The 24,399-nt window shown below is 36.8% G+C and overlaps 1 protein-coding gene across 1 annotated transcript; it reads left to right on the top strand.

Annotated features, from left to right (window-relative positions):
- The first annotated feature begins 990 nt into the window (after positions 1–990).
- Positions 991–18,497, top strand: LOC106137920 (hornerin-like). Its single transcript, XM_060949769.1, has 6 exons — positions 991–999; positions 1,975–2,758; positions 6,047–8,623; positions 16,045–16,836; positions 17,280–17,472; positions 17,606–18,497. The coding sequence occupies exons 1-6, from the start codon at positions 991–993 to the stop codon at positions 18,495–18,497; spliced, it is 5,247 nt and encodes a 1,748-aa protein (XP_060805752.1).
- The last annotated feature ends 5,902 nt before the right edge of the window (positions 18,498–24,399 follow it).

The following is a 24,399-nucleotide window of genomic DNA, read 5'->3' as shown; positions in this document are numbered from 1 at the left end:
AAGTCTAAGTCCTATTTTATATAGAAAAAAGATTCGTTTGTACCAATTAAACTCAAAAACTATCCGATTAATTTTTGTATGACATTTTGTAACAAATATGGAACAGACCTTAAATGTGATGTTTATTTATTTTCTTTTTGAAAAATCTCTTAGAGCGGACCTTACAGTAATAACTCTTTTTTAAATATACATATAATCATGTCTATATACCTTGCGGGGCAGACAGTGCCAACAGTCTTGAAAAGACTGATAGGCCACGTTCAACTGTTTGGCTTAATGATAGAATTGAGATTCAAATAGTGACAGGTTGCTAGCCCATCGCCTTAAAGATGAATCCCAAGTTTATAAGCCTATCCCTTAGTCGTCTTTTACGACAACCATAGGAACGAGATGGATAGGTCCTATTCTTTTCTTCTAGAAACATAAATCAGGCTAGCGAATTCTTCCGGATATCCGGACGACGCGGTAAAATTCCAAATTATCTTACAAATTAATTACAATTAAAATCATTCGATAATTTAGAAATCAATCACTGCGGATGTAATAATATTCAAATTATGATCGTAATACAATCATATTAATTACAGATTAAGTCATCGTAATGGCATTATACTCGTGCCCCAGTCATAATATTGGGTCACGAAAATGGCACGTATCTTGATAGAATTCGTTTCATTAACAAAAATCTTCATACCAATTAAACATATAGCCACTTGAACTTGGGATCTATGCGTGCATCTTTGCAAATTTAACTTAAACATGTACAAATCAAACTTAACAAAAATATCAACTCTATTCATATCAACGATAAGAGTTACAACTTCAGTTTGTGTATCGAAATCGGTAGTAGATTTAAGTTTGGCTGGTGATGCTTGCACGTTTTTTAGTCGACTTTTAAGAGGTATAAAAAGCTATGGACTCCTTCCAAAAGTAACAGTCACATTTGACGTATTGTTAGAGAGAATCCAGCCGTAGGAAAAGCTGTACAAAATGAATTTGGTAATCTTCTTTGCTCTGTGATTGATGAGTGGCTAGTGTTAAAGGATTATGTAACAATAACAGAAACGGATATAGTTTGTTGTGTTCGTGTGATCCATTTGTCATATTAATTAGTATTAGGAGAAGTGGTCGAATTTTGACATCTTTTTTTGGAATAATTCGCTTAATGTTTAGGGACAGTGATTTCCGGTGTTTTCTTTATAAAAAGTTTATAGTTAATGTAAAAAATACGGACGAATTGAGAACCTCCTCTTTTTTAAGTCGTTTAAAAAGAAGATATAATTTTTTTTTCGCGATGAGAGTATTCCAAAAGGTATTATGTGTAAGAATTTGATTAAATACACGGGATAAATAAGTGACGAACCAAAATAAAAACTAATACTAAGGGACATAAAAAATCGAATTATTATATAAATAATTTAAATTTATTTTTGGATATACTTCCAAATCATTTCCATATGAGAACCTTTTATTTTTACTTTTAGAGTTTTAATAAATATGTAATAATATTACTCATATATTCATTGCTTAGAAGCAATAGCATTGGGATAAGGCCAACTAATTACTCTCTTACTAATTATATAGAGCAGTGATAAATATCTAATGGACTTTAGAAGAAATAATAATTAAATAAAGACAAATTACAGGGAAAGAATTAAATACGAATTAGGTTTCCTCATGACCAGAACATCAGGGATGTATTTATGTCACTATTATATGTAAACAAACTTGCCTTCTGATTCCTTTTTTCAAACCTTTTTTATTTTAAATTTTAATGCAGTGTTCACTGTCATTTAAAAAATTTCTATGTACACATAGAAATCATTTTTACTTGTTAAAAAGATAAAAATAACATTATTATTCAAAGCAAGGTTAGTTGTCGCTTGGTTTATCATAAACAGGCTCGAAAGTAAATTAATAGATATAACTAGATAATCTCATAGAAAAATAAACATAAATTATTATTGTCACCAGGTCGTCATAGCCGCTGTCATAGCGGTTACCAGTGCCGCCAAACTCGATCGTACGTACCTCCCTCCCGCATCAGCTAAAACTGCTGGTGGTCACCCTGGGGAGCTCCAAACTCCTTTCGCATCTAAATCCTTCAATCAAGGTCTCGGAGGCATCCCTAAAGGAGGTTTTGAAAATGAATTCAAAGGCGTAGTCGTTGATGCAGCCTCGCCTGGCACAAGAGCATCCGGCGATGCTGAAACAGGTCTCGGAGCACCAAGAATAGCTTATGGATCAACCAATTCTAAAGTAGGCGATGCCGCTTTCAGTAGTCCTGTAGCTGGATTCCGAACACAGAACCAATTTGGTGATCAATCTGGTAATGAAAACCAAATCCCTGATGGACAAACGGCTGGAACGAATCTTAACACTCAGAATTTCGCGCAAAAGCCCGGTCAATCTTACGAATCGCAATACCGATCTCAGGAATTGAATACGCGAGACCAAAACGCAAATATTGTGAGATTTGACAGTGACGTTGGAGTGGAAAGTTACAGTTATTCTTTCGAAACTGATAATGGGATATCTGCTGAAGAATCAGGAGTGGCCACTAACGGTGTTCAGGCTCAAGGTGGATATTCCTACACTGGTGATGATGGACAGGTTTATAGTGTAACGTACACTGCTGACGAAGGTGGATATCAGCCTAAAGGTGATCATCTGCCGACTCCTCCCCCGATTCCTGAGGAGATCTTGAAGTCGTTGGAACAGAATGCTCGGGACGAAGCAGCTGGGCTTGTCGATGATGGTAAGCGAATTTTCTTTACCAATTATTAACTCAGTTTAACAATGTGACAAGTAATTATTTGTTTGTTTGTTTGTAAACTCTTTACTGCGCATAAAAAAATATAAAGAAGCTTCGCTGGTCGAATCGGTAGATGCCCGGATAAAACGCGTGTTGCTCATAAAGGTACCGGTTCGAATCACACAGCGGCTATTTACCAATGACTATTTTCGAAGTTATGTACATTAGTTTGAAAGCTAACTAACTGATGGTCTTCCGGTGAGGGAAAACATCGTGAGGAAACTTGAACATTCAGGTAACTGGATGTGTAACCATATGATCCAATACGGATTAGGTTCCCCAACAAAGGTTGCAGAGGTCAAACGGTAGTCACTTCGTGTAAAAACCTGACTCACTTTATCCAGGATCCATGGTCAAGGGCTTGCCCCAGGCTTCTCTATATAAAAATGTTTCATATTATCGATCATGGTTTAACAAAATGTATTATTATTAGGTATTTATAAAGTCTAAAGATCAAAATGTCCATCCAAAACATTATCCATCAATTGATTAAGAACTGAATCGATTTCAAAACTAATATTATCAATGGTTTAGCCCTTAATCATAGTTCAATCTAATCATGAATTTAATTTACAAAATCTTAAAAATAAACAATTACAATTACTATACCTGACATACAGCGTAACATCCACATTTATCTTAACTCCGAAATAAATTTCACACTTGGCAAAATTAACGGCGAGTAAATTGATTGTTTAACGGAATCGTAATGGCATTTCTTGACTTGATTGATGTTCGTTGACGTTCTAAATATTATTTTCTTATTTATCTTTGCCTCTCTTTCCGTGTTTAGGAGGTTGTTACTTCCATATGGAAGATATCCTTATAGATGATGCGTGCTAGTAACCTGTCACTATATGAATCTTTTATGCCATCAAAAATCCATCCAGATGAACATGACCATTAATTTTAAAAATAAATCATATCAATTACTTATTATCTATTTAAATTATAATTAATAATAATTATAATTATCTATTTAAATAGTTTTAAAATATATCAAAGATTATCATTTACCGATACTGATAAAACCGATTCGATTAAACTCGTTCAGTTTGAACCTAATATGAAAACTGGAATACGTCTTGTCATTTCGTAATGGAAGCTGACAAGTGATTATAATCCAACTACATTTATACTTCTTCAAGTTCATTGACCTTATAAATTACTGACATAATAAAGATACTTCACTATTTGTGTTTCACAACCATGGTGTGCAGGAGCGGTTGATTGGTGTATTTTAATATTGATGGGTATCTAAAAATCTATTAATTTCAATAACTTTTGAATTTAAAAGACAAACTGCTGTTAATCTTGGTTGCGTCCACACCTCTCCGAAAGCCAGCCCAGGATATACATGCAGCCGTGATTCTGGATCAGGTAAGTCAGGTATTTAAGCGAAACGACTCCCATGTGACCTCCGCTACCTTAACAGGTGAACCTCGCCCATATTTGAATCATGGTTGATACGAGTATTAACGGCCTCTGTGGCGCAGCGGTAGTAATCTTGTCTGTGACACCGGAGGTCCCGGGTTCGAATCCCGGCCAAGGCTAGATGAGAAAAGAACTTTTTCTGATTGGCCTGGGTCTTGGATATTTTTATATATATAAGTATTTATTATAAAATATAGTATCGTTGAGTTAGTAATAGTATCTCGTAACACAAGTGTCGAACTTACTTCGAGGCTAACTCAATCTGTGTAATTTGTCCCGTATATATTTATTTATTTATTTAATAACATTGTATTATTATTAAAATACAAAGAATATAATGATCAATCAACATTTACGTTATCTTTTAGTTGAGTGCCTAAAAGCTTAGGCCATTTACCTCGAAATAACTGTGACCGTACTGTACTTTCATTTCTTTATCTGCAAATTTGGCAAATTAATTGCAAGTTTGACAAACAACTTATATTTTTATTCTTTATCAAATGACAGATCAATTTAAAATGTAATCTGATAAGTTAGTGTTATATGTTAAATTTGTGCTTTGTTGTAGAAATTGTCAAATTACCATTATATTTTGGTTTAATTTGTTTTTCTCAACACAAACAAATTTATTATTATTATAATTTTTTTTTGATAAACATTTTTTTTAAATAATGTCAATTCGGTGACTTTTTAAATTATTATTTAAAAAGTCACCGAATCATACTTGATGGGAAGGTATTAATTAGCTAGGGAATACTGCCAATTCCCTAGATGTATCGCGAGGGCTAAAACTAGCCGTTGCCCGTGAACTCGCTTGCCATTAATATCGATAAATTTTATTTTTTTATGTAGTACCAATCTCTAAGCTATATAATTGCAAAGTTTAGTAAAAATCCTTTCAATAGATTTTGCGTGTAATATATACAGTTTTAATAGTTCCAAACACATCCTTGCAAAATATCGCAATTTTATAACAGAAAATGAAATTGTATGATGATGAAATGAATTCCTTTAAAAAAGTAAGACTCTGCTGATAATTAATTTCTTAATGTCGCTGAATTCTACTGCAAAATTTTCTTCAAGACATAAATATGTCACGTCATTGTTGCGTTTGCGAATGTAATATTCGCCATCATAATTGACCTTCCAAGGCCTTCTATTATACCACTAACACATCAATCAGGTTACAATGTTCCTTTTAATTCGACGATATAAACAATGATGCTGTTGGTAACAATTGCTTGGGCCTATATCGCTTCTCTAAACGTTTCGACACCGCTCTGATTCCCACGACAAAACTTCGCGACAAATAGTCTATTGGGTGAATCAGAAAATTTTACATATTCAAGGTCCTCGCAAATGTTCTAATTAACTTTCTGACAATTGAACGATGTAATTAATCCAATGATGTGAGATGTTAGACGGGTTCAAGGTTCCGTATCGCAATCTGTAATTAGTCTTCACGATAGCAAAACTCTCACTAATATTTCATAAGCATTAGAAGTTTCAATCAATAAGTTTATGTTCTTATTGTCTTGCGCATCATTAAGGTGAATAATAAATGTGTACAAATATAATTGCTAGTTTATTGAATGAATTGTTACACAACTCAAACTGTCCGAAAAGTGTAACAGAAAGCGCAAAAAATTGTTTCCTCATACGAAAGAGAATTTCATTGAAAAACTCCTTGCGTTAGCTTAAACGTCTATTGTGGTGTGACAAATGTACCGCCGACTGATATATCGTTTGCGCCGCGGCACTGACAAATGACCAAACACTTTCATTTTTTATTTACAGGCTCGTACGATGCTCAGAAGTACAATGTAGGAGGCGATTACACGGAAAACGATGATGCAGGCAGTCACAATAGCAGACAGCCAGCACAGTTTGGGAACCGACCAAATTCCGATGTCTCGTCTAGTGGTTCATTCATCAACCAGGGTAATCGACCCTTTGTGAAACCGAATGTCAACAGCCAAACACAACAATCCGGGCAAATCAATTCGGCGTCAGCTTCTGTTAATTTTGGATCTTCCCCCAATAGTTTTGGACAAGCAGCAGTTTCATCAAACGCAGCCAATGGTTTCGGACAAGCCAGTCATTCTCTTTCTCATCTGTTCCAGCAAAATAAACCTTCTATCAATACAGGACTAGAAGATTCTGAAAATGCTAATACATTTGACAGCCCTACCTTTGAAACAACTTCTCAGACTGGAAGCTCACAGAATTTCATTCAACAACAAGTTAAACCTCAGCAACCGTCCTTTGGGAAGCCTCAACCTGAGTCGCAATCCTTCAATGGACAAAGTTCTATCAATAGACATGATTCTTTAAGTTCATCATCAAACAATGGAAATGGTTTTGGACTAAGGCAGCCCTCTGGTCAGTCTGTAAATAAACTTGGAAACAATGAATATTTACCTCCAGTAAATGGATTTAATAAAAGACCTTCCCAGTCAACTCCCCAAAAGCTTACAACTTCTTCTGGAACTACGCAAGGTTTCAATCAATTCTCTCAAACAACAACGAAACCACAAGATGCTAGTGGATCTCAGTCTCATGGACATCAGCAGTTTGGTGATTCTTCAAGTAATCAGCTGACAAACAACCAAAATCATGCTGGTTTTACTTCCTCCCAAAATAATGGTGGAGTACCATCAAGTAGTAAGCCGTCATTTGGTGGATCTCAAAGCTTTCAACCACTTCAGTCTACTAGACAGCCACTAACAGAGTTAACAACTCCATTTGAAAGTAACCCCCAGTCACAAGGAAATAATCAAGGTTCGGTATTTGGAACTTTCAATACTCAATCTAGTCACAATCGACCTACACAATCTTCATTCGCAAACCATCAAGCTCCAACATCAGCTACTTCTTTTGCCTCATCAACTACAATTAACCAACAAGGATCTGATTCCAGGCCATTGGAACCTAATACCCAAACTGCCTCTTTGTCTAATCAGAGACCACAAAGTTCTAACCAATTCCATCTACAAAATGTAGGTGAACAATCCCTATCTCAAAATCAACACAGCGATGCTCAATTTGCATCAAGTACACAGAGACCCATATTTAATCAAAATATTCAAGCCCAAGGCCCTGATGATTCTTACTATTATAACCAGCCATCCAAAACTTTCAGTACACCAAATACTCAGGCTTCCAGATTTCCTAATACGCCATTTAATCAATTTAATAGAGTAACAACGCGACCTTCATTCAGTTCTAACGCCAATGCTCAAGTTAGCATATCCCAAGGAAATTTCCCTGGTAACACATTTACTCAGAATACTCAAGGATCATCCAGATATCCTCAACCGCCTGTTTTATCTTCGGTTGCACCTACTTCTCCTACTCAGGGAAGTACTGCTGCTTCGTTTAATGGAATAACTCAAGCTTCTGCTTCATCGTTTACTTCTGGAGCTCCCACACCTTCAACACAATTCTCATCTCAAAATTCCTTCTCATCTTTTGGTAGAAGACCGACCCAGCAGATCAATGGTCAGTTTGATAACCAAGCCGAATCAAAGCCAAATCAGCAAGGTTTTGATAAACAAACAACAGCTTTGCCTCAAAGCTTCACCAATATCAACAAAAATCAATACCAACAACAAAATTCATTCCAAACGCAACAAACAGTCAATGCTAACCAGCAATCCCCTAATTCTGATGACTCTCCAGCTGTTCCCAGTCAACAATACGATGGCGAAATTTATGAATACAACAAACCAGCTGAGACTCTGCCACCTCCAACCGAAGAGGATAAAAAAGCGGGCTTCGGACAGTTTGGTCGCCAACCGGTCAAGCCTAAATTTGGACAGCAGAAGGCTCCAGAATCAAGCGACTCTCAATCAGGTTCAACTCACAGCCGACCTCAGTTTGCTTCGCAGACTTTTGGCCAAAAAACACAAACAAGTCAGCAGCTTCAATTCAGTGGACAATCTGATTCTAGGCAACCATTCGGTCAACAAACATCATCTTTTGCAAATGCTCAGCCAACACAAGTATCGTCTTTTGCCCAAAGCATAAATTCTCCAAGTACCCAATCTCATGACCAGTTTAAGGCCCAGTCAGTCCAACAGTTTGGTTCAAGGCCTTCAAATAATCAACTCAGTCAATCACAGTTTAACAACGTACAGTCAGGAGCTCAGGAAGAAAGTAGACTAAGGCCGTCCGACCGCCCTTGTTGTAGAAAATTACCAAGCGCTCCTCAAGTCCAGTCTAATCAATTAACACAAAGTCAAGGACAATTCGGAGTTTCAGATTTTACTGCTCAAAGTTTCAAGCCCGAACAGGCTTCAGCTCAAAGCTTTGCAGGTAAAGGGGAAGTATTCGGAGGCCCAAGAAAGCCCCCGAGCTTTGATGAAGAAACAGGTTATCATTATTAGGTGCCATAAAATATCAGTAATTTTATATGGCATGTTGTCAATAGTAACTTAAGTTCAAATGTTAATATTAGACATAATTTTAATGAAACTAAATTGTATAAATTTATCAAATAAGAGATGGAGCTGTAATAAATTATTGTAAATAATGATTATTCGTTTTGTTTTTGAAACATTTTCAGCACATAAGTAAACAACATTAGAAGGTGCTTCTTTTTACCAATTTGAGTCAAAAATAAGAGCTTCACTTGTACTACCTATACCCATTCTATGTATGCATACTTCCATACTCCAAGAACTATTGAAAAAATGAAAGAAACACAAGATAATAGCATATATTTGTACCTTTTGTTTGTTAAAAAATCGATACAGATGACATTAAGATTAGATTTATCTTAATAATCTTTACGTTTTACGAGTATTACTTGAAAATTTAAACCAGTATATTGTACATGAAAACATGTACTGGGAGGTCAAATATTGAACTATTATATTTCTGATTCCTAGACAGATTTCCTTTCAAATTTTAATTTAGTCCTAGTTGTCATTATGCAAAAATTTACAAAATTACACAATAAAATTCGTAAATTTATCTGTTTATTATTACACTAGGAGCTTTAAGCTGATGCGTTTATGTCACTTAATTAATTGTAAATTAATGAATTAATGATGCAATCTTGTCTGGAAGCGATAAAAAGTTAGTGCCAACAGATTCTACCTCTGAAAGTCATTCGAGGGAAAGGCATAATATCACAATTTCAGAATCTTTTTTCAATGAACGAACTTTCACTATCTGTGAAACTCACTTTCATCATTAAACCAACTAAAATAATGGGAGTTTTGGGACTAAAATATTGCGTGTCCCATGTCCCATGGCGGGACAACTGTAACGATTTGTTAGTGTCACTAGTCCCTTGGGACTGCTGAGACAAAATAGTCGCATTTGTACCACCATGGTACAACTCAATGGGACTAGTAGTACTTACTATAGACCGTGTCAGTTTTGTACCTCGTGACATTACAAGAGGCCACCAAATTTCAAATTTACATACCAAATTTCATCGTAATCGATTCAGAAGTTGTTGCGTGAAAGAGTAACAAACATCCATACTGACATCCTGACATACTCACAAACTTTCGCATTTATAATATTAGTAGGATAATTTTTGTGTCCAGGACATTCATGTACAAATCAATGGTTGAACGTGGAATGTCAAACACATGATTATAAGTAATAAAAATTTATTTTAGAGTAATAACTGTAAATAGCTGTTATTTATATAAACAAATTAATAAGTGGTTAAAATTGTAACCTTTGAAGCGGATAAATGAAGTCATAATGTCGGTATAAAGTGGAAATTGCGATAATTATCATGATGAATAGGATTTATAATCAGCTGCATCCATGTTTTTAGTATAACTTTAATTACTAAATTAGGACGTACAGTCATACCGATACCTGGGTGACCGAGCGGAGTTCGGTATTTATTGTTAACCATTTCAATTGATATAAACCACAATTATTATTATGCTAGGCTAGCAACTGACATAAATAAAAAAAATATTTAGGGAGAAAAAAAAGAGAAAAACTAATTTTCAAAATAATGGCGAGTAGGCAAAATTTTTGACGATGATATGCTGTTAAGTTTTGAATTAATGGTAATTACATACATAATACATCATTTTCCCGGAAGGGTAGGCAGATACTACATAGTTCTATATCTTCCAATTGCCACTATCCCTGTATACTTCTTTCGTTGACATTCAAATAAAAAGTAAATACATACATACATACATAAAATCACGCCTCTTTCCCGGAGGTGTAGGCAGACACTACCTCTTTTCACTTGCCACGATCTCTGCATACTTCCTTCGTTAAAAAGTAAATAAGTATAAAAAAGCTTGTAAATTAATATGAATAATAATAGGCTCGACTGGCTGTGCACAGGGGCGTGTTGGTCCCGACATTAATGTATGGGAGTGAAAGTTGGGTATGGCAAAAGAAGCACGAAAGCAGAATAAATGCAGTGGAAATGAGAGCGTTAAGGAGTATGTTGGGTGTGAAATTGAGTGACCGGATAAGGAACAGCGTGATAAGGGAATGTTGTGATGTGAAAGAAGATGTAGTTACAGGAATAGAAAAGGGTATGTTGAGATGGTTCGGTCATGTGGAGAGGATGAATGAAAACAGGTTGACTAAGCAGATATACAAGGAGAGTGTGGAGGGAAAGGTCGGGGTGGGAAGACCTAGACGAACATATCTTGATCAAATTAAGGACGTCCTGGTGAAGGGTCAGGTCAAAAGTGCCCGAAACCGCCGAGCTTGCATGAAGAGAGTTATGAATGTGGATGAAGCAAAGCAAGTATGCAGGGATCGTGGCAAGTGGAAAGAGGTAGTCTCTGCCTACCCCTCCGGGAAAGAGGCGTGAGTTTATGTATGTATGTATGTATGTATTAATATGAACAGTCAACTGAACATCAACCTACCCAAATTCACATCTATTACCGCATCATAAGAGTTCTATACAGAGTTAGTTAGCATATAATTATAATTAGTACAAAGTACCCTAAGGCATAACCTTTTGATAAACGATATTCTGACGTGTCCTCTTCCTAAAACAGATGGTTATCAACATATAACCTTATTCGTGACTATTTACAAGGACTCGTCTTTTAACATAATATGAGTCGCTTTGTTAGAATTATGTTGATCAAGTTTGTATGATATACTATGTACTTTTTATCATAGATAGAGTTTATAATAGAACCACTCTATCTCTTTCCTATGGATGTCGTAAAAGGCGACTACGGGATAGGCTTACAAACTTGGAATTCTTTTTTTAGGCCATGGGCTAGCAACCTGTCACTATTTGAATCTCAATTCTATCATTAAGCCAATTAGCTGCGCGTGGCCTATTTTCAAGACTGTTGCCTCTGTCTACCCGACAAGGGATATAGACGTGACCATATGTATGTATGTACTATGTATGTAGTATTAAGATTGCAACTCGCGTAGCATAGCACGCGCGACGCTATTTTTTTCGCGCGGTTAACTATCGCTCTTTAGATTTTTTTTATGATCTTATGCTGATATGATCAGTTTTAGAGATTAACATGTACTTGCAAACAGACAGGACAATTCCTTTCGCCGCTTTGGTTATTTCCAGGACCATCTGGAAGTACCTACTATAGGTATGTAAATACGCATGTAAAGTTGATTGGAGTATGTAACGACTGTATGTGTGTACGTTTTCCAAATTTCGAAAATTCCTCGGCAGATATTACATGTTACCTAGAATGAAAACCTTGGGTCCGTGGGGGACCCCACATTAGGTCAGCAGCTTTTAAATTTTCTTTTTAAAAACTGATTACTAAGTGTCATGCGGTTCCCGGCACCAATAAAAAAAGAATAGGACCACTCCATCTCGTTCCCATGGATGTCGTAAAATGCGACTAAGGGATTGGCTTATAATTTTGAGATTCTTCTATTAGGCGATGGCCTAGCAACCTGTCACTATTTGCATCTCAATTCTTTCGTTAAACCATACAGCTGAACATGGCATATCAGTCTTTTCAAGACTGTTGGCTCTGTCTACCCCGTAAGGGATATATACGTGATTATATGTATCCCATGACCAGAGGGCTGGAAACTTCTTAGGTCAAAAAATAAGCATTGCTATTCAACGTAGCAATGCAACCAGCCTTCTGGGCACGCTGCCGTGGACAAACAGGGACTACACAATTTATACATATTTTTTTATTAATTTTTGTTTGTGTTAACAAACTTTATTGCACATAAAAAGAAATGTAACAAAAATAGCACATAAAAAGAAATGTAACATTGGATATGGAAGAATATGTACAATGGCGGACTTATCCCAATCGGGATTTCTTCCAGTCAACCATAATTTTATTACTTATAAATAATATTGTTTTTTATAATTAATGGTTATTACCTATATTTTTGTAAATAAAATCTAGATTTAGTTATGTATGAAAGCATGATCATCGTTTCTGCAATATTATTTTTTAACTAATCCCTACATCTGGTTATATGACAGTGCGTATCGCCATTACCTTGAAAACTAAATAGTCTATTAAATACATAATTCGTTTTCTGAATATCTAATTAGGTAATAAACTTATCAATCTCATTATGCATCCAATCAAAATCGTGATCAGTATTGATGAAGGTTTTGGGTACCTCACGTCTTATGTCCCTTAAGGGTAGAATATAGCTTGAAGTTCAATAAAATACATCTGACGGCCTCTGTGATGCAGCGGTAGTACATGTCTGTGACAACGGAGGTCCCGGGTTCGAATCCCGGTCTGGGCATGATGAGATTTTTTTCTGTTGCTCCTTGGTCTTGGATGTTTATTTATATAAGTATTTATTATGAAATATAGTATCGTTGAGTTAGTATCTTGTAACACAAGTCTCCAACTTACTCCGAGGCTAACTCAATCCGTGTAATTTGTCTCGTAGGTATTTATGTATGACATGAGTGTATTTGTTTACCGCGTGATAAACAGACATTTAAATTAAAAAAAAAAAAACAATTTTCAAATAACCCAGACATAATTAAGTCAATCAACTTTATGATTACCTACAGGACAGTGGCTAATGTAGTCAACGCCGTAAAAAAAAATTGCACATTTAGCAAATCACGATGTTCGTGTGGTGTATGACCTGTGCTCTCATTGATGGAACATATCACACTTACATAGAAATATCGGCTTGTCAGAGTTTCGCGTAATTTTTAAGGTTCCGTTCATTTTAATAAGTAGATAAGAATATGCCGTGTGGTCCCCGGCACCAATAAAAAAGAATAGGACCACTCCATCTCATTCTCATGGATGTCGTAAAAGGCGAATAAGAGATAGGCTTATAAACTTGGGATTCTTCTTTTAGGCGATGGGCTAGCAACCTGTCACTGTTTGAATCTCAATTCCATCAAAAAGCCTAACAGCTGAACGTGGCCTATCAGTCTTTTCAAGGCTGTTGGCTCTGTTTACCCCGCAAAGGATATAGTCGTGATTATATGTACATATGTTAACTTAAGAAGAATGAATAGAGTTATAAATGTGGCAAGTCAAAAGATGTTGTCTCTGCCTACCACTGCGGGAAAGAGGCGTGATTTATGTATGTAAACTCAACGCATTTATATCTAAAGATGAGTTTCTCTATTTTTTTATTTTACTTCCAACGCATTCAAGGCAAGAAAAAATAAAAGAGTAATTGCAACTACGGTAAGAGACAATGAATCTATTGTTGTTTGTCTCCCGATTTGGCCAATCGATCGATTTTTACAATCGATACAGATCTCTGTAACCATCCTAGTAAACCTGACCCACACAAGCGTTCAAAATAATTAGTGTATCGCAAAATCCATCGGTCGTTGAGCAACTTTTATGGGTGATGTTTACATGTGCTTAGCACTAAGACTATAATAGTGCAATCGATTGCCGAAGCTTCTCGTTTAAATTTTATTTTATTTTTTTATTAAATTTATCTAGTTTTTTTACAGTTTGTCGTTTATGTAACATTCTTTTCAAGTTGATGTAACATTATTTTTAAGAACGGAAAGTTAATTACAAAAATAAAAACATTGCAATAATAAGTATGAGAATATGAGATTCTACCATTAAAGCTGACAGTAGGTTAATAAAAATAAATTGAACTTACACATAAATAAATAAATATAATATGGCGACCCCGGGACCCGAAACACTTCTGGGAAAGGTGCAACAGGGAACACGCTGAGATGAGAGACTTGCATTTAATGGGGTAGACAGAGCCAAAAGTCTCAAGACTCGATGGCTACGTTTATGTGGATGGAACTAAGATTCAGGGATAGTGTAATTTTGCTAGCATATCGCCAAATTACATTACGTGCTTAAATACATACATACATATAATCACGTCTATATCCCTTGCGGGGTAGACAGAGCCAACAGTCTAAAAAAGACTGATAGGCCCCGTTTAGTTGTTTGGCTTAATGAAATAATTGAGACTCAAATAGTGACAAGTTGCCAGTCTGTCGCCTAAAAGAAGAATCCCAAGTTTATAAGCCTATCCCTTAGTTGCCTTTTACGACATCCATGGAAAAGAGATGGTGTGGTCTTTTCTAATGGTGCTAATTTAATACTTATAAATTAATAGCACATTGAATTAAAAGTACTTCAATACTCGATGTAAAAATATTGACAAAATGTTTACGATCCATTAACTTACCCAGCTTGAGACAGCACCTTTGTAACCGTTGTAATAAAAAAGAACTTGAAGGTTCTTTGTATATAGTGACAGATTATATCAATATTGGTTATTTTCTATCAATATTGGTTATTTAATGACCAATATATTATGAAAATACATTTTAGTATGAAATATCTATACGAAAAAACGCTTGACCGACTTTCGAAAATCACATTTTCAATGCACATACTGTACATATGAAAAAGTAATTGAAATTCTAGGTGGTCGGCCGAGTGCTGAGTTTACGTATTTATGCATCAAAGTTCAAAATAATTAATTACCATCAAATTGGGACGCCGATAGGTAGCAACAATTAACATAGAAAGCCTACCTTCTAACCATATTCAGTAGCGTGCAAAATTTACATTTTAATTTGAAAACATTATTGCAACATGTGTAATTCATCGTATTATGGGTGCGCAAAAAATATTGCGTATCTTGAGAAATATACGTAACTTCATACTAACATACGTATATGTAATCACGTCTATATTTCTTGTTGGGAAGACAGAGCCGTTTGTCTTGACAAGACTGAAAAGCTCAGCTGTATGGCTTTATGATGGAATTGAGATTCAAACAGTGACAGGTTGCCAGCCCATTGCCTGCATACTTATTTTCACATATTTATCTCTCATGGGGTAGACAGAGACAGATAACATGGAAGCATCCGGATAAAAAAGCTCAGCAGATTTAATAAAAAAGGATTAATCCTTTATTGTAAGTTTGCCAAGTATTTATCAAAATTGCTATTTCTTAATTTCTCTCCTAACCTCTACAATCTCTATCAATCTAAGTTGAAAGTCACTAAGCTCATGTGAACGGTTCACTACACACACTAGGAACGCTCTGGGCAAAGGTTAGCCGATTCGGAAAGATATCGAGACGTGAACGATTTTAGTTTCATATAAATAGGATGCATTTCTGCAATGAGGCATTCCGTACTCATCTTTTGTGTAAACATCAGCTTAGAGATGAAGCTGGTACGTTATAATAATTAATATTTTTTTTTTAGTATTACGGTTTTATTAATTACGTCTTTAGATATAGTTTGCATCTTATCAAAAATATAATTTTCATTACAGTAAAATTCTAAATTTTTCAAGATCAAATTTCTTGATGATAAATAATTTACATGCTCACTTTTCAGTTTATAGTCCTGTCAGTGATAGCCTGTGGCTATGCAGCCAAGTTGGACAGGACTTATCTACCACCAGCAAGCGCTGCTACGGCTGGAGGTAGCCCAGGATCTCTGGCAGCTCCATTTGGATCTTCCCCAACTCAAGGCTTTGGTCAATCAAATTTCGGAGGTCCTACAGGTCCTAGTGCATTTGGCCCAGCTAGTCAATCACCTGCTTTCGGAAAGACTGGACCATCCAACTCGCCGCAAGCATCATTCGGTCAAAACTCTTTGGAACAACCAGCCAGACCAGGAACTCAATATGGACCACCATCTTCATCTGGAATCTCACAAGCTGGAGTTGCTGGACGCGGTTCAGGCTCTAGTTTTGGACCCGCTGCTTTTGGTCAAAATGCTCCGGTTGGACCCGCTGGTAATTCAGCCTCCGGTTTTGGACCTTCCAACTTTGGACAAGGACAAAATGTTCCTGCCCAATCTCAACCAGAAAGACCTCAAGCATCAGCAGACAGAACCGCAGAAATCTTAAGATATGAAAACGAAAACGATGGCAACACTTTCTCGTACAGTTTCGAGACATCCAACGGTATTTCAGCCGAAGAATCTGGAGTGGCCACTAACGGTGTTCAGGCTCAAGGTGGATATTCGTACACGGCTGATGACGGTGAAGTGTATAGAGTGACGTATACTGCTGACGAGAACGGCTACCAGCCCCAGGGAGATCATTTGCCCACTTCTCCTCCCATTCCTGATGAGATTCTTAGGTCGATTGAGGAGAACGCCAGGGCTGCTGCCGCTGGAACACAAGAAGGTATTTATTCAAAAATAACCTTTTTTTCCATACATACATATAATCATGTCTATATCCCTTGCGGGGTAGACAGAGCCTACAGTCTTGTAAAGACAGATAGGCCACGTTCAACTATATGGCTATTTTCCATGTTAAAGTTTATTATAATTTTATCAGCAATCTAGTAAGACTACAATAACTCTTTAAGTCAATAGAGAAAGAAACGAAGTGAAGCGAATAGGAAAGTTAATTTTAATCCCTATTAACTACAATGAAGTTTGTCCAAAAAGTTTATGTAAAAATTTTAAATAACCCTTACATTCGCAATCTTTTAGTTTTATGAAAAAATATAAATTGATTTAACGTTGCATTAGGTTAGTATTTACCAACTTAGAAAGGATTTTTGTTTATTCTGACGACTATAGTGCTTTTATCAACTTATGTGTTACTTTTGTAAATTTCAGGTGCTTACCAACCAGATGACAATGAATCTGGAAATTCTCCTCAGCAGTATTCAGGCTCTTCTTCGTCTTACAATCAAGGCCAGTCATCCGCCCAGTCTTTCAATCAACCTCAAGGAACTCAGAGACCGTCTCAGCAGTATGGTACTCCCAATGCACCATCAAGACCTGGATCATTCAACCAAGCCCAATCGGGGTCTAGCAACCAATTTTCTGGCTCTTCATTAAACCAAGCTTCAACTGGCTCTATTGGTCAAGCTCCTTCTCAATTTGGTGGGTCTTCCGCTTCTGGACGTGGTTCGGCCCAAAATACTCAGTTTGGATCACAGAGCAACATTGCTTCTTCTACTGGACCAGCACAGCGACCTCAAGGCAACGACAATGGATACCAGTACGACCGTCCGCAAGGAGCTCCAGGATCTTTTGCCTCTTCTCGTCAGGATCAGTCTTCTGCCCAAAGCCGCCCACAGCAATATGGCGCTGCATCTCGAGGCTCTAACCAGGGGCCATCTCAACAATACGGCGCCCCAGCCATTGGTGGATCTAGCCAACAGTATAATGCTCCATCTTCTTTCGGGCAAGGCTCTCAGCAAGCCGCTTCTGCTCCCACAGGATCCAACCGACCTTCTCAGCAATATGGTGCCCCCGCGTCTTCTTCCACTGGATCAGTTCAAGGTTCCCGTCAACAATATAACGCTCCTGTCTCCGCTCAAGGTGCTCCCAATACACAACGACCTTCTCAACAGTATGGTAGCCCAATCGGAACAAACCAGGCTCAATTTGGATCACCAAGCTCTTCTGCTCCTTCCAGACAATTCACTGGATCATTCCAGGCCCCCCGTCGAGACCAATCACAAGCTCAAAGCCGACCTCAAAGCGCAGTCGGCAGAGGATCTCAAGCCCAAGATGATAATGGATACCAGTATAACCGCCCTCAGGGAGCTCCGTTTGGTCAAGGACCCAATAATATCAGGTCTCAACCTTCTGGTCAACAGTCGTCTGCTCCTCAATACAACCAAGGTCAATCTACTTTCCCTACGCCAGGACCTGCTTCCAGGCCAGGTGCATCTTCTGGAAACTTTGGTGCCGGTCCCACAACCGGGCCTGCCGCCGCTCTCGTCAACCAGCCCCTGTTACCAGGCTCCAGAGGTCAAGGACCTGTCTCTCCCTCAATTCAGGGTTCATTCGGATCTACTTCACAGTCTAAACCAGGTGTTATGACAGGACCTTCTCAATTTAACCAGTCTGGAGGTCCAAGCCGTCAGGGGTCCCAGCAAGGCCAGTCCATCCGTCCTGCAGCTCCAACCTTCGGTGGACCACGTCAACCACCAAGCTTCAGCCCAGAAAACGGCTACGTTTACTAATAATACCAAAGCCAATCGATGTAAATGAACTAATCCATTTATTATAAATATTAGTTAGTAAAAATTAGCAAATAAAAAAACGAAAAAAAAAATTAGCGAATCGATAATTATTTTGTACATAATTTAATATGTATAGAATTTTCAGCGTAAAATCACTGTGTGATAACAATTGTAAATAAAAGCATTGATAAAAAAGAAAAACATTGCTTAATTTAAAATCTATATGCCCTATCCAAAGAAAACTATTTTAGAATGTTTTTGTAGTAATGTCTCTTCAGTAATGCAGTCTCTTGACAGCGTCCTAGTAGCGGGTGATTTTAATTTGAAGGACATCTCTTGGTCTCTTGACAAAAGCACTCTTGCAACTGTACCTAATAATTATGGAAATCCACTTGGATATACGCTTGTGGACTTCCTAAGTTTAAATGATCTAAAGCAGTTAAATCATATTCGGAACAGTTTGAATAGAACTTTGGATTTAGTGTTAACCAATGTTGAAAACTCATCACTTGATAAGCCAATCACTCCTTTGAGTAATATAGTTCCTCACCACCCTGCACTTTCTTTTTCACTTGATCTAAGTCTATCGTTGTTGCAGAGACAGTCGCAAATCAAGTTTAACTTCTACCGTACTGATTATCCTAAGGTAAAAAAAGAGCTGGCAAGGAATGATTGGCCCCTGAAGTTTTCAAGTGCGGATAGTGTGAATGAAATGACTGATGTATTTTACGCAGAGTTAAATATTATAATTGAAAAATTTGTTCCAAAATACCAGCCTAAGTCACCAAAATATCCTCCTTGGTTTAACAACACTCTTATTAGACTTTTTTCGGAAAAAGACAAAATAAGACGCAGATATCGTAGATATAAAAATCCTCGTGACGAAATCGAGTACAAAATATTGCGTGATCGTTGCAACCGTCTTTCGAATGAATTATATTCAAATTATATTAAGAAAACTGAGGATGCGTTACAGAGTAATCCAAAACGATTTTGGAGGTTTTTGAATGAGAGACGGGAAAATTCAAATAATTTACCATCTGCTATGAAATATGACGATACCACCAGTCACAAGGGCAGCGATATAGCAAACTTGTTCGCCAAACACTTTTCGTCCACCTTCTCGTCTGAATCTGGCCAACACGTCCAAAACAATAATAACGATAGTGCTAAATCTGACTCACTCTTGAATAAAATTAGTCTTTCAGAGAAATCTATACTTAAGGCCTTAAAAAATCTCGATTCTACCAAAGGATCCGGCCCCGATGGATTGCCACCAGCGTTCGCAAAGCTGTGTGCAACTGAACTTTCCTATCCTCTGTATATTATATTTAATAATTCTCTTGCAACTGGCGTTTTTCCGTCGAAATGGAAGGAGGCTAGGATTGTACCGGTGTATAAAAAGGGAGATAAGGCAAATGTTAAAAATTACAGGCCTATATCTATACTAAGCACATTTTCCAAGCTTTTTGAATCCCTGGTTTGTGATGTCTTGACTCGTCACGTGTCACCTTTTCTAAATCCAATGCAACATGGCTTCCGTCGTGGAAAATCGGTTTCCACAAATTTGGTGGAATATGTATCATATTTGACCGACAAGGTGGATAGGGGGACGCAGGTAGATGCTATATACACTGACTTTAGTAGCGCCTTTGATAAAGTTAGCCACTCTCTTCTGCTTGATAAACTATTAGCATATGGCGTATGTGGCTCGTTTCATGAGTGGTTGGCTTCATATCTGCAAGCTAGGAAGTCGACAGTGGCAACAAACGGTTACTCCTCAAAGCCATATGTCGCAACATCAGGCGTGCCCCAGGGTTCGCATCTCGGTCCGGTCTTGTTTCTAGTATTCATAAACGACATTGTTGATTGTATAAAACATAGTGAATACTCACTATTTGCCGACGATATGAAAATATATAAAACTATATCTACTATGCAAGATGTGCAGGAGCTTCAGTATGACTTGGATCGTGTTAGTGACTGGTGTTTAAAAAATAGTATGACTATAAATCCCAGTAAATGTTTTCATATTAAGTTTACCAGAAATAAAAATAAGCTAAGTTCCTCGTATGCAGTCAACAATGTTATGTTGGGGGAGGTGAAGCAAATCCGCGACTTGGGTGTGACTCTGGATAGTAAGCTGAGTTTCATACCTCATTATGATGCCATTGTCACAAAGTCCTTCCAGATGCTCGGGTTCATTAAACGCAACACTAAAGATTTCAAAAACGTAAATACTCTAATTGTTCTTTTTAATGCACTAGTTCGCAGCCACCTGGAATTTGCGAGTGTGGTTTGGAATCCATTTTATAAAAAACATAGCGACAGCATTGAGCGTATTCAAAGGGCATTTACCCGTCAGCTAGCATTTAGAACCCCTAACTTTAGTTACAGAAACGATTATAGCCAGCGACTATCTAAATTTGAGTTGTTGTCTCTTGATAAGCGACGCCAGATTTTGGATTTAATGTATTTATTTAAGTTAACTAATGGCATAGTCGACTGTCAAAATGGCACGGTTAGGCTTAAGTACACGGTTCCTAGGCCAAACTGTCGGAGAAAACTATTTAAGACCTTCGTTGTACCTATATCGCGTACTAACCTCGGAAGAAGTGCGCCCTTACCGCGAATGCTTACTGCCTATAATAAGTTAAACGAAAGGTGTGACTTAGATATTCACCATGATTCCCTTTCGAAACTCAAAAGTAAATTAAATCAGTTATTTAATCAACTGTAAATAATTCATATTAAATTAAAAAAAAAAAAAATAAACAAAAAATGTAAATGAAACTATGTAAATTATTATATTATGTATATTATGTATGAACTGTATTTCTACTACTACTTTTATTGGTAAATGCTGTGTTCACCTTTAATTGGGTTGCATGCTAGATTAAGTACTTTTGAATGTATCATATAAATGTAAACATGTATCCTGTTGGTGTACCTTAAATAAATAAATAAATAAATAAATTTAACCAAAATTATAGATTTAAAAATCTTACAGAACAACCAAGTAACTTAAAGTTGTTTCCTATGATTGATGCTTTGACAATTCATTTTGTATAGTACTTTACTAAATATAGGGCGCATAATTTAATTGATTTTGTAAAACTGATAACGGAGGTAAAGTAGTAAGCCTTTCTGATGTTGACAGTAGGAAAAACAAAAGAATAAAACTTCACCACTTTATTTAAGTTTCACAATAGATATCATTGTTTTTATACATTTATAGATATACTTAACAAAAATCGACATTAGATAAAAAGTTGCACTTTTTTAACGATATCAAAACACCAAAATTTACTGAAATAATTAAATGATCGCGTCCTTACTTACCTTAACAGCGTATAAAAGTCCACTACTGGACTAAGATCTCCCCAGAAATGGGGGGATTTTACTCATAGTCACTACGCTAGGGTTGATGACTGCAGTGCCTTTTGATTCTGGACTTTGTTGTCATATCAGCGTAGGAGGCGCGATGATCCCTTAATCGCCTCTTACGATACCCACGGGAAGCTATGGGGTGGTGCTATTCTATTCTGCCGGCGCCACACGGATCATTATATTCGGTTTATAATGATAGGGTCATCATATTAAAAACATTATGTAATTATTCTCAAATATAACAGACTTAAAAATAATGAACAACAATTCAAACCTAATCACTTTATTAACCAGTAATAGGTTAAAACAATTCAACAGCAAGTGTTACAAAAACCACTAATCAATTTAATATCTATTACAAGCATATAAGGGTCAATATTACGAAACATATAACGTTACCTCTACAATATAACACGATCATTGCAAATTATATATGAAACAATTTCCTAAGTTCTGACGAAATTCATAGTGAATTTATATGATAGAAATCGTGCGAAGACGCGATACGCTTGTTGTGGAAACGGAGGAGCTTTACAAAGCTTAAGGCTATTAAGCTTCGTGATGGATAGGTTACAGCGTGTAAATTGCAATGGCGTAATCAAGAAGCTGTCAGATATAAACCCTTGCATTGATAGTGCCGTGTGGTTCCCGGCACCATTACAAAAAAGTATGGGACCACTCCATCTCTTTCCCACGGATGTCGTCAAAGGTGACTAAGGGATAGGCTTATAAACTTCGGATTCGACTTTTAGGCGATGGGCTAGTAACCTGTCACTATTTGAATCTCAATTCTATCACTAAGCTAAACAGCTGAGTGTGGCCTACCAGTCTTTTCAAGACTGGTGGCTCTGTCTACCCCGCTAGGGATATAGATGTGACCATATGTATATATGTATGTAAAAGATTTTCATTTTTCATCTATACTAATATGATAAAGCTGAAGAGTTTGTTTGTTTGTTTGCTTGAACGCGCTAATCTCAGGAACTACTGGTTCAAATTGAAAAATTCTTTTTGCGTTGAATAGACCATTTGTCGTGGAAGGCTTTAGGCTATATAACATCACGCTGTAACTATAAAAAGCAAAGAAATTATGGAATAGGTATGTGAAAAAACGGAGAAAATTATTTATCCTTGAGGGCTTCAATGATGCCCGAAATAACTAATCCACGCGGGAGAAGTCGCGAGCACAACTAGTGGTTCATATTTTGGCCCGAATAATGTCTCATTCAGGTTATTTTTGCCAGGAGTGGGACACTAAAAACAGGATATCCATTCCTTATTTATAAATTTGAGAAAATAAGTAAGTTTAATATTCGGCCAATCAGTCTTTTCAAGACTGTTAGCTCTGTCTACCCCGCAAGGGATATAGACGTGATCATATGTATGTATTATAGTATTCTAACCTGGACCTCTCGCTAGGTCGGATACCTAAACTAACCTCTCTTATATCAATAGATATTAATCCTATTTCATACGAACAACGAGCTACAACGTGGGTTGATAAATCTGTTTTTATTATCACAAGACGGCTAATAGCTTTCTTCTTTGACAGATCTCCAAGTCTCGTTGAAATACATACAACCATTACAAATACAGTTGTCTGTGAACGCCCCCTCGCGTAGGATCACTTATAACACATACTGTAGGCGGTCCATCAGTTGATTGCGTCCATAGACTTATATATAGACGCTGGACTATTTTTTTTTGTAATAAACATACATACAATAAGTCACGTCTATATCCCTTGCAGGGTAGACAGAGCCAAAAGTCTTAAAAAGACTGATAAGCCCCGTTCAGCTGTATGGCTTAATAATAGAATTGAGATTCAAAAAGTGACAGGTTGCTAGCCCATCGCGAAGAAAAAGAATTTACCTATATGCCTATCCCTTAGTCACCTTTTACGGCATCCATGGGAAATGAAAATGAGTGGTCCTATCCTTTTTGTATTGGTGCGGGGAACCACACGGCACCTATACTTAATATAGATTTACATTCAGGGAGTGGACTTGCTCCCTTTTCCTTAGAATTTTTTTTTTTTAATTTATGATTTCTTTAGGTATATCTTATGCTTAGGTATATTTATGTAAGGGTCTCCCAAAAAATACAAACTTTTTATTGGTAATACGCAAGCGGAGTTGCTGGCGTACTCTAGGTCCATAAAGTAAACTATCATTTTGTCAGCAAATTTTTAATTCCCACCAAATACAGCTGTTTCTTTTAAAATGCACTATCACTACCAAAAAATGGGATCTAGACAAGATTTGATATACAGTTTAGTTTATATTTTCACAGATATATATATATGTTTAGACGATCCAAGTTAGACATGTAATTATGTGATATGAAGTCTAGAGTATATTATTAGAGGT

The sequence above is a fragment of the Amyelois transitella genome, chromosome 19 (assembly GCF_032362555.1).
Source record: "Amyelois transitella isolate CPQ chromosome 19, ilAmyTran1.1, whole genome shotgun sequence".
NCBI lineage: Eukaryota > Metazoa > Arthropoda > Insecta > Lepidoptera > Pyralidae > Amyelois > Amyelois transitella.
Note: the sequence above shows the minus strand (reverse complement) of the source record. Positions and strands in the feature narration are given on the sequence as shown.

Excerpts from the sequence above, each read along its gene's own strand:
- LOC106137920 (XM_060949769.1), top strand. Across the intron at positions 16,837-17,279 it reads TGCCGCTGGAACACAAGAAG|GTGCTTACCAACCAGATGAC; the intron begins GTATTTATTCAA and ends TGTAAATTTCAG. Across the intron at positions 17,473-17,605 it reads TTCAACCAAGCCCAATCGGG|AGCAACATTGCTTCTTCTAC; the intron begins GTCTAGCAACCA and ends TTTGGATCACAG.